Source organism: Myotis davidii, unplaced genomic scaffold (assembly GCF_000327345.1).
Source record: "Myotis davidii unplaced genomic scaffold, ASM32734v1 scaffold167, whole genome shotgun sequence".
NCBI lineage: Eukaryota > Metazoa > Chordata > Mammalia > Chiroptera > Vespertilionidae > Myotis > Myotis davidii.
Genome location: NW_006300048.1, coordinates 6,053,812 through 6,067,530, shown reverse-complemented (window position 1 = coordinate 6,067,530; position 13,719 = coordinate 6,053,812). Strand labels below are relative to the sequence as shown.

Here is a 13,719-nt window from a genome sequence, read left to right as displayed (position 1 = left end):
GAATGAAAGAATCTCTTTTGCTCCGGACCTCCTAACCCTTTTACATTATGGTCCTTGCAGGAGCAAAGAAAGTCAGAAAGGGAGGCTGGAGGTATGGAGTGGGCGAGCACGCCAGTCACAGAGTTTTGGTGAACAAGATGGCTCTCCAGCCACGTGTTCACTTCTGAAATATACCATCCAGGATACCTTCCTCCTCCTGTCTCTTTCCTCCCTCACTGACTGAGTCTTTTTATGGAACCAGAGGCACAGCTTAAAACAGCTGCAGAAATCACCTGACCCCCTTTCCAGGTGGTTTGAGGAAGCAAAATGGGTGCCGTCCATGTTTCACGGGACTTCTACACTTTTTCCATCAATGCAACTTCAAAAGGAGGAAGTAGGATGGTCTGATTCCTTTTCTAATCCACCCATAGAAAACTACGGCTGGGCTGGGTTTTCTTTTGCAATCCATGTTGACTTTGCAGCTGTCCCAGGGCTATCTGACACACCAGCCCCCAGCTGAGGCCAGCTGGTAAGTCTGGCCTCAGGACACACATGCCTGCCAAAGTGTGATCCAAGAAGTCCAGGAGAAGCAAACAGTACCAACTGCTGAGAGGGCCGCCCTTGGGGCAGAGGGACAAGCTGACCTGATCTTGGGTAATGAGACAGGCAATTTCTGACTGGGAGAATATCATGTGCCCCAGGGTATTTGCTCATAACCTCTCAAAATCTCTCACACGTTTTCCCTTATGTTGGACATTCCTCTAACAGAGAACAAAATCTCAAGTTGAAATAGGGCTAAACGTACAGAAACTTCTGGGATAGGTACATGGCACATGAAATGCATTTGACCCTCTGATGATAACTATTTAACTATGTTCAGTACCATTTATAGTGTTCTTACCATGTGTTTGATACTGTCCTCAGCTCTTCATGCATATAATCTCATTTATGCCTTATAGCAACCCTGGGTTGAGTAAATTTGCTTTTTCTCTTTATTTAAAAGTGAATAAATTAAGCATAGAGAGGTGAATACCTTACCACAATCACACAGCTCAAGAGTGTTAGAGCCACATGTTGAATGCAGAGTGTCTGACCTAGAATGTGTGTGTCACCACCACACTCTACTGCTTCTCCATGCAGGCCGATGCACATAGAGCCCATAGTGGAGAGGATTCTGAGGACACAAAATCACAGAGGGAGAACAATGGTGACGGGAAGGGTGGAGAAATTAAGGCATCTCCAACCTTCATTTCACTTTATAATTTCTCCTAGGGGGCAGCCCAGAACATGATGACCAGTGTTCTGGGCAAACTGTGGTGTCAACTCACTTCTTCTTGTCATCTGATGGAGCATGAAAGGACTCCTGCTGTGTTGCCCTATTGAAAGCAGATCTCACATCAGCCACCTAGTTCAGTCCCCAAATGGAGCAGCTTGACGCACATGCCATTTTCATCTTTAGTCTTCATCCAGATGAGCCTCCATGAGGCCCCGGCCGCTGGTTGTATTATGTTTGTTCTTGCCAGAGATCTACCGAGCGTTCTCAAACTGTTGGATGTCATTTAGCCACAAAGGAGGAAAATATGATTTCCCAGAAAGGCCGTGTTTCAAAGGCTGTGTTTAAACACAAATGGAGAATTGAGACATTTGTCCTAATAAACATTTGTCCTCGTGATTTTCGTTGTTATGCAGACTGAAGCAGTAGCTGATTGGCTACTTGAATTGCCTGGAGTTTCTGCTTCACCTTGTGGGCACATGGGCCTGTCTTTAGTACTGATTGACAGCCCGTGAGTGAGTATACAGAGGAGTTAAGAGCATGGGATCTGGAGCCAACACCATGGTGCTTTCCAATTGTCACTCACCACTTCTTGTTTTGTGACCTTGGATGAAATAACTCTCTTGTGACTCAATTTCCTTTAAAAGGGGATGAAAATGATACAGGTTGCTGTGAAGAGTTGTCCTTATAAAAGGCCCCAGTAATTATTGAATGAAGTCATCCTCTCTTATGTTCTATCACAGATCCCAGTCACTACTCAGAATCACAATACATATAACCCTCCACATGGTTGCATTTAATTCATGGCTCAGTGTCTTTGAAAGGAACCCTGAAGATACATGACATCCTAAATCATCATTTTACCAAGGCTTGAGTTTAACTCATGCCCATTATGAAGCCAGAAGTCATGTAACAAATGACTGAGCCCGGGTAACTTCCCAGTGTCTGCATCTCAATTCGGCTTCGGTAATCTTATGGAACATACATTTTTTCTTAAAGGAATCTCACTATTTCCCCTGCCAATGAGCCAACTAGATGCTGCAGCAGTAGAGTCAGCTATTATAGGAAACAGAACCACAGCTCAAACTAGTTTAAGCAAGGATGTATGTTTATTAGCTCATGTACCTAGAAAAGATACTAGAATGGCACACCTTTGGGTAGAGCTGGATGCAGGAGTTCATTGTTCTCCAGGTCTCCCTCTCCCTTTTGAGGCTCTGCCTCCCTCTCTGTGTTTATTTCATTCCACAAGAGATCTTTGAGGGAAGAAATCTATGAGGCCTTTTAGATTGAGATCTAAAAGGAAGAGCAGCTGTTTTCTTCCCCATCTGCCTGTGCATCATGGCAGTGCAAGGCATCATGACTGATTGTGAGTCACGTGCTGACCCTACGAAAACTATCATATCAGTGAGGAGTATGTTTTCTGTGAGCTACAAAGATGCAAAATAACAGAGGCTTAAACTGCAAGTTCATTACTTTAGCACATAAGTGTGTGGATAAGCAGTCCAAGACTGATATGATAGACTTGGCTCCACAGAGTTCTCAGCGACCCAGTCATTTATTTTTGTTCTGCTTTTCCAAAGGTCACCTCTCAGCCCCACAAGGCAGTTCCCACTCTGACCATCATGTCCCCTTATCAGCCATTAGAGCAGAAGAAGGAACTAAAGGTGTATGCACCAAGGCTTCTTAAAGAAAGCTTTCAGGAGCTGTCATTCAACATTTCTGCTCCCATTCTACTGGCCAGAACTTGGTCACACTGCCCCACCTACCTGCCAGGGGAGGGGAGAGTGTAAACCATATTCTGGGTAGCTATTTGACCTGCTGGGATTTGGAGATTCTATTGTGAAGAGTGGGTAGAGAGAGAATGGATATTGGTTACCATTTTTGCCTGGGGCTGGTAATTTGAATGTTTTACCTGCCTCTCATTTTCTCCTATCTTCCTCATAATCCCACTTTCCTACTCTCTTTTATTCTCTTGATCAGATAGAAATCTTTAAATGTTACTAATGATTTCCATTAAGCTGTTGAGTCACACATGGGTCAAAGTCTAGGACCTGAGGGAAGCTGTGACCCAGATGAGGCCATGTCCAACCTATTCCTGGATTCCAGGACCAGAGCTTGGCAAATGTTAAAGATGAGAGAGATGAGTCTTGTCTTCACTATCTTGTCCCATCTCACTTTTAATACCATCTCTTACACATTCACTTGTACACACACACACACACACACACACACACACACACACACGTTGGGCTCCCCAACCCAGGTCAAATATTTCCATCACTTTTTCCCCGTGTCAGTACTCATTAGAGGGGACCACTGTCCCACTCTACTATTTCCCATCACCCACCTACTAGGGTTTTGGATAGTTTGCTAAACAGTACTCATAACTATCTATCTATATAAAATTTTTTATTCTCTTGATCAGATAGAAATCTTTAAATTTTACTAATGATTTCCATTAAGCTGTTGAGTCGTCACACATGGGTCAAAGTCTAGGCGGTCACTATGACATGAGCTGACCACCAGGGGTGCGTGCGCAACAAGGTGGGCATCGGCAGCAGGTGGCAGAGCGCGGAACATGGCGGGCATCAGCTGCAGCAGGACGGTGGAGCAGGTGAGCGAGGGCAACAGACCAAGGTGGGATGCCAGTAGCTGTCATTGGGGCAAGCCTCTAGTTTGTCTTCACTATCTTGTCCCATCTCACTTTTAAGAACATCTCTCTACACATTCACTTGTATACACATACACGCACACACACACACACACACACACACACACACACACACTTGTTGGGCTCCCCAACAACCCAGGTCAAATATTTCCATCATTTTTTCCCCATGTCAGTACTCATTAGAGGGGACCACCATCCCACTCTACTATTTCCCATCCCCAACCTACTAGGGTTTGGGATAGTTTGCTAAACAGTACTCATACTATCTATCTATATAAAACTCTAATATGTAAATAGACCGAACGGCAGAACAACCAAACAATTGGTCACTATGACATGAGCTGACCACCAGTGGTGCGTGTACAGCAACAGGTGGCAGAGCGTGGAATATGGCAGGCATCGGCTGCAGCAGGATGGTGGAGCAGGTGAGTGAGGGCGACAGAACAAGGTGGGATGCCAGTAGCTGTCATTGGGGCCTTTGCCCACGGCTGCTCTAGTGGCTACTGAAAATTCTTTGCTCCTGTGTGCCATGGTCCTACCTGGCGCTCACACCTGCTGCTGGCACCAGAGCCGCCGCTCGCACATATTAGTGAACTGAGACCAAGAGTTTAAATGATTTTATTAAAAGTGAGCAGCCAGTTAGATGGTCAATTCTAGCCTGCAGCCAGGGTGCCTGACTTCCAGACCCATTTCCATCCACTAAAGCAGGTTCCGGTGTGGCCCCCACACCAGCATCTTCACAGTACTGGGAGCTTGTTAGAAATGCAAATTCTTAGACCCCATCCAGACCCACTGAGTCAGAACCTCTGGGGCGGGCCTTCCATTGGTGTTTTAATCAGCTTTGGGGGGGAGGGGGAGGACTGATGCACCCCAGGCTGGAGAGTCAGTGCCCAAGGGGTGCTGTTAGCACCTGCTACAAACTCTTCTCACAGCTGTGCACTACAGGGACTCTTCTGAGCCCCCCATGTTTGTTTTCAGAATGTCCATAACTAAGGAAGCCTGGTACCCTAAAGCCTGAACCACTCCAGCTCCTGAAGCATTTTCTTTGAGTAAACTTCTGAACCAGCTCTCTCTCTCACACCAAGTGACCTGATCTATCTGGGAACTTTCTAGACTATTATCTTCTTAGTCACCGTGGAAAGGAAGTATTCTAAAAAGACTTCTTTAAAATTTTCTTCTACTTGGTACTTTCAGTTTGTTAACTTAATAATCTTATACATGAATATCATATAAAATATACTTTAAAATTTAAAAGGATCTGAGAAAGGGCTTTGGGTCAACTCTCCCCCATCCACCCCACACACACAAACAAAAACACACAATGCCAAACACAGAGAGGGAACTGACCAAATATTTATTGAATTTGTTAAAACCTGTTCTTAGATTCAGAGGAAGAAAGCAAGTGCATTGGGGCCCTGCGGCTGGAAGTACTCTTTATTTGAAATCCTTTAGCACAGGAGACCTTAAAAGAGTAATGACACTATTGTGTCCGGTGAAAAGTATGTATTTGAACATTTGATTCTGATGCAAACGATGTACGAATTTTATTGCAGATATTTCATCTACAGAAGGAATGAGAGTTCATATAGCTTAGTTATTCATTCTATTATTGCTTCATTCATCCACTTTCATTGAAGGCCCACAATGAGCTAGGCCAGTGGTTCTCAACCTTCTGGCCCTTTAAATACAGTTCCTCATGTTGTGACCCCAACCATAAAATTATTTTCGTTGTTACTTCATAACTGCAATTTTGCTACTGTTATGAATCGTAATGTAAATATCTGATATGCAGATGGTCTTAGGCAGCCCCTGTGAAAGGGTCGTTCGACCGCCAAAGGGGTCGCAACCCACAGGTTGAGAACCGCTGGGCTAGGCCATCTCGCTTCCAGGCATTGGCGCTGGCGTGATATGAGGATCTGCCTGCATGGAGCTTACAGTCTGTGGGAAAGACAATCAATTAAGCAAGTGATTTACAAAGAAGTGCAGTGAGTGCTGTCACAGACACAGTAGATACATTCAGAGCACATAGCAGGGTAACAGAATCAGAGGTTTGGGGACAGAAAATCCATACTGGTCACACAGGAGGCTGGAGACCTTGGTCCTCAGAGGCCTGTTCAAAACAAGGCTGACAAAACCCACCCCAAACCGCGCTCAGCACACGAGCAGAGGTGTGAGTAGAGGAGGAGCTTCTTCGGTCTGGCTGATGTCAGCAGGCGGGTCACTGCCTCGACTTTTTGGAACGCACGGAGATGATGGTGAAGGTCAAGAAGAGCACGCCGGCGGTGCCTCCGATGACCAGGCCCAGGATGCTGCCGTGCACCTGCATGGCCTGGCAGCGCTCTCCCGTGTAGAAGAAGGCGTGATCAGAGACACACCTGGGAACAGGACACAGGGGTTCATGTGGGAGCCCCCGCACCTCCCAGCGACAAGCGCCCGCAAGCCAGAAATAGCAGTGAGTGCTTACTGAACGGTTCCATAGGCCTGGCCCCATTCGAAGGGCTTTGTGTGAGCCAGTGCACTGAATCCTGTAACAGTCCTTGGTTATTATCAGGCCATTCTCCCCAACCTCATTTACAGAATGGTAAATAACTCGCTCAAGGTCATGAGGTCAGTGTTTCACACATGAAGTCTCATCCCAGAGGTCGGTCTCCAGACTCGGGACTCGGCCTGCACATGCAAAGTTCAGGAGGGAGGTTTGGGTTACTTAAAGAATATGTTGCCTGACTCTGGCTCAGATAATAAGCTACAGGGTGAATTCCCCAGGTAGAATCTCAGTGCATTAATGTTGGACCCTGTAAACTTCAAGAAAATAGCCATCAAAGTGTTACTGTAAGGTGAGATGTCTGACACATAGTAGGCACATAATGGCTAAGCCTTCCTTGGCATTCCTTTTTTTAAAAAATGTTATTTGTTATAAAGATCAACTAATCTCAGAGCCACGGTGTTAAGGGCAGTGTTTCATCTCTTTCATGAGAACAATCCCAGCCTTTGTGTCAAACAACATTCCCATCACAAAGTCTCCCCCAGAGCAGAAGGGCAGGATAGACATCAAGACCTTCCTTCATCCTGGCATCGGTCTCTTAAAAATCAGTGAATAACTGAAAGTTTTCCCTGGCCCATCCTCCTCCAAATCCAGCTGATTCCCTTAGAGGAGCTTACTCCACAAACACTCCACACTGCAGGCTTGAGGGAGAGGAATAATTTGGCTGATGAGAGGCTGACACACAAGTGGAAACCCTTGACTTCTTAACCCTGAGAAGGATGAAGCCCACCAGGCACATGTTGAAATCTGGTATCCAAGGACCTATCAGCAAAGAGGTGCCGTGCTGCCCCGTGACTATGGAACCCTCAGGAAACAAGGTGGGCATGCTCCGATGGAAGGAACCCCGGCACTTTGGAAAAGTGATTGACTTCCAGGGCTGGGTCAGGGCAAATAAAAGATGGGCCTGGGACTTCCTGTGATGCCAGAAAGTAACATCAAGTTCCTGAAAGAATGAGCTATGTGGAAAGGGCATGGGAGCCATTCTGGAAGAGCTCCCCGAGGCCAAAGCTGGAACAACGTGAGCAACAAGGTAAGTACTGGCATATTGAAATGTAGCTCAGAGAATAAAATTAATAGTTTTGAATCCTTAGGGATATACGTAAATAATTGTACAAATACATGAATGATGATGAGGAGGAAGTTATTCTTTATAGAAGAATTTCACTTCATTAATACAGAGAGAAAACAGAAAATCACCATTAAAATATTAGAATGGCGATTATTCCAGCGGGATCCACCAATGGATGCTGAAATCGGTGGGTGAGAATTTGAGGAGAAGCAGGAGGTCAGCATGGCCTTAGAGTGTCTCTCCCAAGGTATCCGTTCACTACAGAGTGAGGAATGGTAAGAAGCCTGATGGACACCCGTTTGGCCAGGTGAGCAAGGTTAGCATCACCCGTCGCAACACATGTTAACTCCAGGTACCCCTCACATGACACACCGAGAAGAGTGTATCTCATTTTTGTTCTTCTTGCCCAAAATGTACAACCTCAATATAATCATGAGAAAGCATCAGATAAACCCAAATTGAGGGACAGTGCAAAATAACTGACCCATACTCCTCAAAAGTATCAAGATGATGAGAGGCAAAGAAAGACTGAGGAGTTGTGCCAGGTTAAAGGAGGCGAAAGAGACATGAAAACTACATGTAACGTGGGATCCTGAATTGGATCCTGGAAGAGAAAGAGGACATTGGTGGGAAAACTGGAAAATCAGAGTAAGACCTTTAGTTTAGTTAATCCTATTGGTCATAGTACATAGTTTTATTCATGTTCATTTATTTCCTGGCTATGCTAATTGTTCCACGGTTATACAAGATAAGATACTAACATTAGGGTATGGGGAACTATGGAGTATTTTTGCAATGTATTTGTAAGTCTAAAATTATTTCAAAATAAAAGCCAAAAATAGAAGAAGCAATTGGCAGTCAAAAAGAACTAAGAAGAAATGTAAATATTTGGAGTCAAGCAGAACAGTTCCTACATCTGCTACTATTCTGTCAAATGAAACTGATACTTCTGGCATCAATAAAGCCTTTCCTGAAATAATTTAATGCAAATAACAAACATTACAAAAAGAACTATTAAATAGAGCAAACCGTGCAAACAGACAGACCTGGAGGCGAGTGTAGCTGCAGTATTTACCATCTGGGTATTTTAGACAAATCACTTAACTTCTCTAAGCTTTAACTACTTTATGCACTACCTGGAGATGACAAGGTCGGTGTGTCACAGGGTGACTTTAGGTGATGCATGTATACTGCTCAGAGGAGCATATAACACATAACGAGCAGTCCAACAATATCAGGTACCCTTACCACTATTAGTAAAAAAAAACTACTGTAATAGTAGAGCATAACTAATGGACAATAGAAATAATAATGAGAATTAATAACAAATAAGAACATTGGCAGTCAGGGGAGTTGGGAGCTTGGTCCTGAGTCCCGCTGTGGCAGCGAACACCCAGGGATTCAGGCACAGCTCCGAGTCAAGGTCAGCCACGCCCAGTTGACCACCTGATGGAGTCCTTGCCCTACCCCAGGAACAGTGCCTTTTACCAGGTTAAGCACATGGCTCCCCTCTGCGGACCCACCACTTGCCTCCCCAGCCACAAAGCCTACCTGCAGCTCGCCATGCCCTTCACGTTCACACAGAGGCCATCGTTTTGGCAAGGGTTCGGGTCACATGGGTCTCTGAAGTACGGGGGCCAGTTGTGGTCCTCCATGGGGCCCGTGCTCTCCGCTGACCGCTTCTGCCGCCCGGGCTGCCCGCTGCCCTGGCTGTCGGGGATGGTCTCTAACAAGGCCTGCGCTGAGCCTTCTTCTGAGGCCTGCTGCTCCTGGCCTTGGAGAACGAGACCTTGGGGGGTCAGCCTTGTGTTTCTAGGGGTGACTTCAGTCTTGTTGAGGTAGGTAATGTCTAAGGAGGAAGATGGATGGTTAATATCTGACCACACTCGACGTCACTCCTGGACGAAGTTCCCTGGGTGGCCTCTATCCCTTGTGGACATCACCTTTAGTGACATGAAAAGTGGCTTTGAACCCAGCTGACTCTCCCTAATGCTACTTATTTTTATTTTCAAAGTAGTCCAATCACATTTTTATTTCACTTGAAGAGGAAAGATAAAGTTAGCATGGATAGGCTGACCTAAACTAAACTGAAATCAGCGAGAATTGTCATATTTGATAAATTCTCACAAAAGATGAACACTAAAATGTTAGTTTCTCCCAAGGACAGGTACACTGCTTCTCTGGCCTTCCCCCCTCCCAATTCTGAGTTTTGCAATAGAGTAACATGTGGTTCTCTCAGAACACATCTCTTTTATTTTTACCTAGTCCTTTAAAAAGAAAAAAAAAAATCCCACCCTCCCTGAGATGCTTAACAATCAATTAACACTCAGAGGATAGGGTTTTTCATCCAGGAAGATCAGCACAAGTACCTTCAAAATCCACAAACATGATAAGGTCGTCGTTTTTAAGGAAACTCCTCCTCTTCAGCATGTTGTGGGAGATGAAAGTGCTCCAGCCCCAGTCAATGCTTCTGTAACATTGACAGTCCTTATCATAAGTTCCCACGATGGTCGGTCTGTCCCAGATGACTGAGCCATTTATTGCTGCAAAGTTAGACGTAACACAAGATCACATTACCTCTTTTTGCTTCACTTCCCAAAATGTCTTTAATGAGTAATGTGGAGCTTTGCTAATCAGAAAAAAATACGTCGAAGCAAACCAGGTCATTTACTCTTTTGAGGAAAATTAAAACTCAGAATTGGAAGGGGGAAGGGCAGAGAAGCACAGCTCTGAACGGTCAATTGTCCACTATGGAGTGACTTCCTCAATGAACTGGGAGGAGCAGCTGTAGCATCTTCCTCATAAAGCTTAACACTCTTCATTTGGAAAAAACAAACTAAAAAAAATACAACCAGTTTGCTCATTTATGTATTGGTGCAAGTTTGTTTCATGAGTATACTGATGATCAGGGCATTGGTTCTGAGCATCTGATAAATGATTAGCAGTATCTGTCTTCTCATTGAGACTGAGCTCCACGGAGCAGGAACTGCCTGATTTGCTTCTTATTCCAAGGACTTAGCCTAGAGGTTGGCACATTGCAAGCCCTCACTTGATGAGTGAATTCAGAAAAGAGGAGGACAAAATGACGTGGACAATTTTAACTTAATACTCCAACATGACTATGTATGCTATTGACATGCCCCAGGAGGAAATGTGAGAGGAATGCTAATCTCTCTTACACAGATGAGAATCACATCTGTTGTCCCTTCCGGGTTGAGGGGCAGCTCCTAGAACCACTTACCTGAAGATGTCTGGGACTTAGAGGTAGTGAACACCATGCTTGAAGACATTCTATTCCTGGCATCGGGTTCCTGGTCCAGTATTGTCATGATCACCTGTCTGTTTTCCACCGGCCACTCCAGGATAGCGTCATTCTCCCCACTGCACAGGTGGAAAGTAAGTCCTAAGTAGCCAGAGCTCAAGGAGTCTATTCTACCATGAGGGTATAAGGTCAGCCCAAAACCATATCCCTCTGAATTGTAGAATCGAGGGCTCAGGATCTTGGACCCTTTAACCGTGTCCTGAAGGACTTGGGAGAAATTATGTACTGTCCAAACTCCTGTGGGGCATGGAGTTTCTGTCAGGGTGATGTCATCCAGGTAAATTCCACCATTCGAGTTCTGGGGGTCACCTTTTACGCCCTGGAAAAGGTAGCGAAATTTCTTCTCCTCTCTGAGTGTCACATGGGCAATTTTCCAAGTTTGGCTACCTGAGGACAGAAAATAAGATTGGTGACAACTGTGGCCAGCATTTGTTGAGCACCAACTATGACCCTGGTACTAAGCCAATTACTTTATATGAATTATCTTATTGAAACCTCACAACAACCCTATGAGATAGATACTGTTATAAACTGGTTACCGGTAAAGATCTTTTCCAAAGTTACATTTCTTTTTTTTTTTAAAGGAATTTTTTTAAAAAAATATATTTTATTGATTTTTTACAGAGAGGAAGGGAGAGAGATAGAGAATTAGAAACATCGATGAGAGAGAAACATCGATCGGCTGCCTCCTGCACATCTCCTACTGGGGATGTGCCCGCAAACCAGGTACATGCCCTTGACCGGAATCGAACCTGGGACCTTGATGAGAGAGAAGTATCGATCAACTGCCTCCTGCACATCTCCTACTGGTGATGTGCCCGCAACCCAGGTAAATGCCCTTGACCAGAATCGAACCTGGGACCTTTCAGTCTGCAAGCTGACGCTCTATCCACTGAGCCAAACCGGTTTCAGCAAAGTTACATTTCTAATAAGGGAAAGTAGCTATACAAAGACACACTATGCTTTATTTAAAAATTCATATTCAAATCTTAATCACGAATTATATTCCATTACCATTCAATTTCACAGGTTTTGGGTTTCCCCTTCGATTTGATGGTATAAATACACCCCCACCTCCTAACAATTAGCACCGAATACCCAAGTATTAGACTGAGCCTTATACAAGAATCATTTTGTAATCCAAAATTCTCACAATGGAAATTTCATATGGTCCCACCTGTGAATTGATGCCAGAGACATATATGGAAGTCCCTAGAGTAGATGATAACTTAAAGGGTTAGCTAGAGCTCCCCTATGCAAAACTGACTCACTCCCTAACACCCAGTTTTTTTCCGCTTTCTTATAGTACTTCAAATTCCACCAAGTAGGGAAGCTATCCTCTTTTAAAAAAACAAATAATCCAAAAAGAATTACCACTATCCAGATACCCACATCCTAGTGAAAATCGGGCCTACTTCCTTTTTCTGAGCTTGAACTGGAAGTGATAATTTTGAATAAAGAGCTGGGATGAGAAGTAAGAAGGCTGCTCTAGAAAATGGGGTTCTGGGCCCAGCAGCATAAGAAGCCAGAAAAGAGTTAGAGGGGCTATGGAGAGAAAACTGCCAGGGTGGAGCAATTTGAAATTCCCCAAAGATCTGTCCCTGCTTCGATATTGTGCCCAGGGTGTACCCTAGCATTGGAATTAAATGCTACATCACAAGTGGGAATCAGGTTGGCTAAAATGAATTCATACAGGTGAGTGTTAACAGAAGTTTAACCTGAAGGACAATTAGCCAGGGGGCTTTGGAAATGTCTCTTTTCCTCTTTCTGTGTTTTGTAAGCAGAAACCTTCTTATAGAGTCTCCTTTCCCCCAAATTAAGAGCTCTTTTATCAACCTTTGTTGTCACTCATTCTTGCTAAGGACAACTTCAAGGGACAGGTCTAACCATGTTCAGTTTCTGGAGTGGAGCTGGTTATATAACCCGTGTGGCCAGGTTATCTGTATACAATAGGAGAGAGTGGAAGCAGGCACTCATCCACACCTATAAGTTACAAATTAATGTAACTGACATCTCCTGGGGGTAGGAGTACGGTCAAGTGGAGCTCACACGACTGTGAAATGTAAAGAGAGAGCTGCCGTGAATCAGGCAATAGACAGTTCTAAGATTGTTTGCAGCAGTCAACTCTCATCCTTGTTAGCTCAGAATTGTCATCTACAAGGGGATCTCGGTATTCGTAAAAACATGAGTATTTTGCATGTAAGTTTGCATAAAACATTACATAGATAGGGAGAGAGAGAGAGAGAGAAACAGACAGACATATTTTGTATGTAAGCAATTTGGTTTAAAAACACATTTTGCACAAGTTAAAAACTGTTCAAAACGGTTGTAACTACCTTAAGTTGTATACTACAGAAACACTAAATGATATTCAACCAACCTTTCAGAAAAGTTTTTTTGACAAAACAGTATCAGAGTGGACTGTTTTAAAAGTCCATTCAGATGATACTTCCACAAGAGAAAGTCCTGAGGGGACATCACCAAATGGGCAGTGGCTCATCTATGAAATCTTTAGGAATGTTTCACTGAGACACTTCCATAGAGCTGCCGTGAATCAGGCAATAGACAGTTCTGAGATTGTTTGCGGCAACTTTCATCCTTTTTAGCTCAGAATTGTCATCTACCAGGGGATCTCGGTATTCGTAAAAACATGAGTACTTTGCATGTAAGATTGCATAAAACATTACATAGATACAGAGAGAGAGAGAGAGAGAGGAACAGAGACAGACATATTTTGTATGTAAGCAGTTTGGTTTAAAAACACATTTTGCACAAGTTAAAAATTGTTCAAAATGGTTGTAACTACCTTAAGTTGTATACTACAGAAACACTAAATGATATTCAACCAACCTTTTAGAAAAGT

The 13,719-nt window shown here is 44.1% G+C and overlaps 1 protein-coding gene across 1 annotated transcript in view; it reads right to left on the bottom strand.

Annotated features, from left to right (window-relative positions):
• Nucleotides 1–6,126: 6,126 nt before the first annotated feature.
• Nucleotides 6,127–13,719, bottom strand: part of MEP1A (meprin A subunit alpha) — a 40,389-nt gene continuing 32,796 nt past the window's right edge. The window contains exons 11-15 of the mRNA XM_006776418.2: nucleotides 12,830–12,839; nucleotides 10,776–11,239; nucleotides 9,904–10,077; nucleotides 9,086–9,383; nucleotides 6,127–6,298 (exon numbers count right to left, since the gene is read on the bottom strand). Of these exons, the coding sequence (XP_006776481.1) occupies nucleotides 6,142–6,298; nucleotides 9,086–9,383; nucleotides 9,904–10,077; nucleotides 10,776–11,239; nucleotides 12,830–12,839 (1,103 nt within the window). The 3' untranslated portion in view covers nucleotides 6,127–6,141. The remainder of the gene's footprint in view (nucleotides 6,299–9,085; nucleotides 9,384–9,903; nucleotides 10,078–10,775; nucleotides 11,240–12,829; nucleotides 12,840–13,719) is intronic.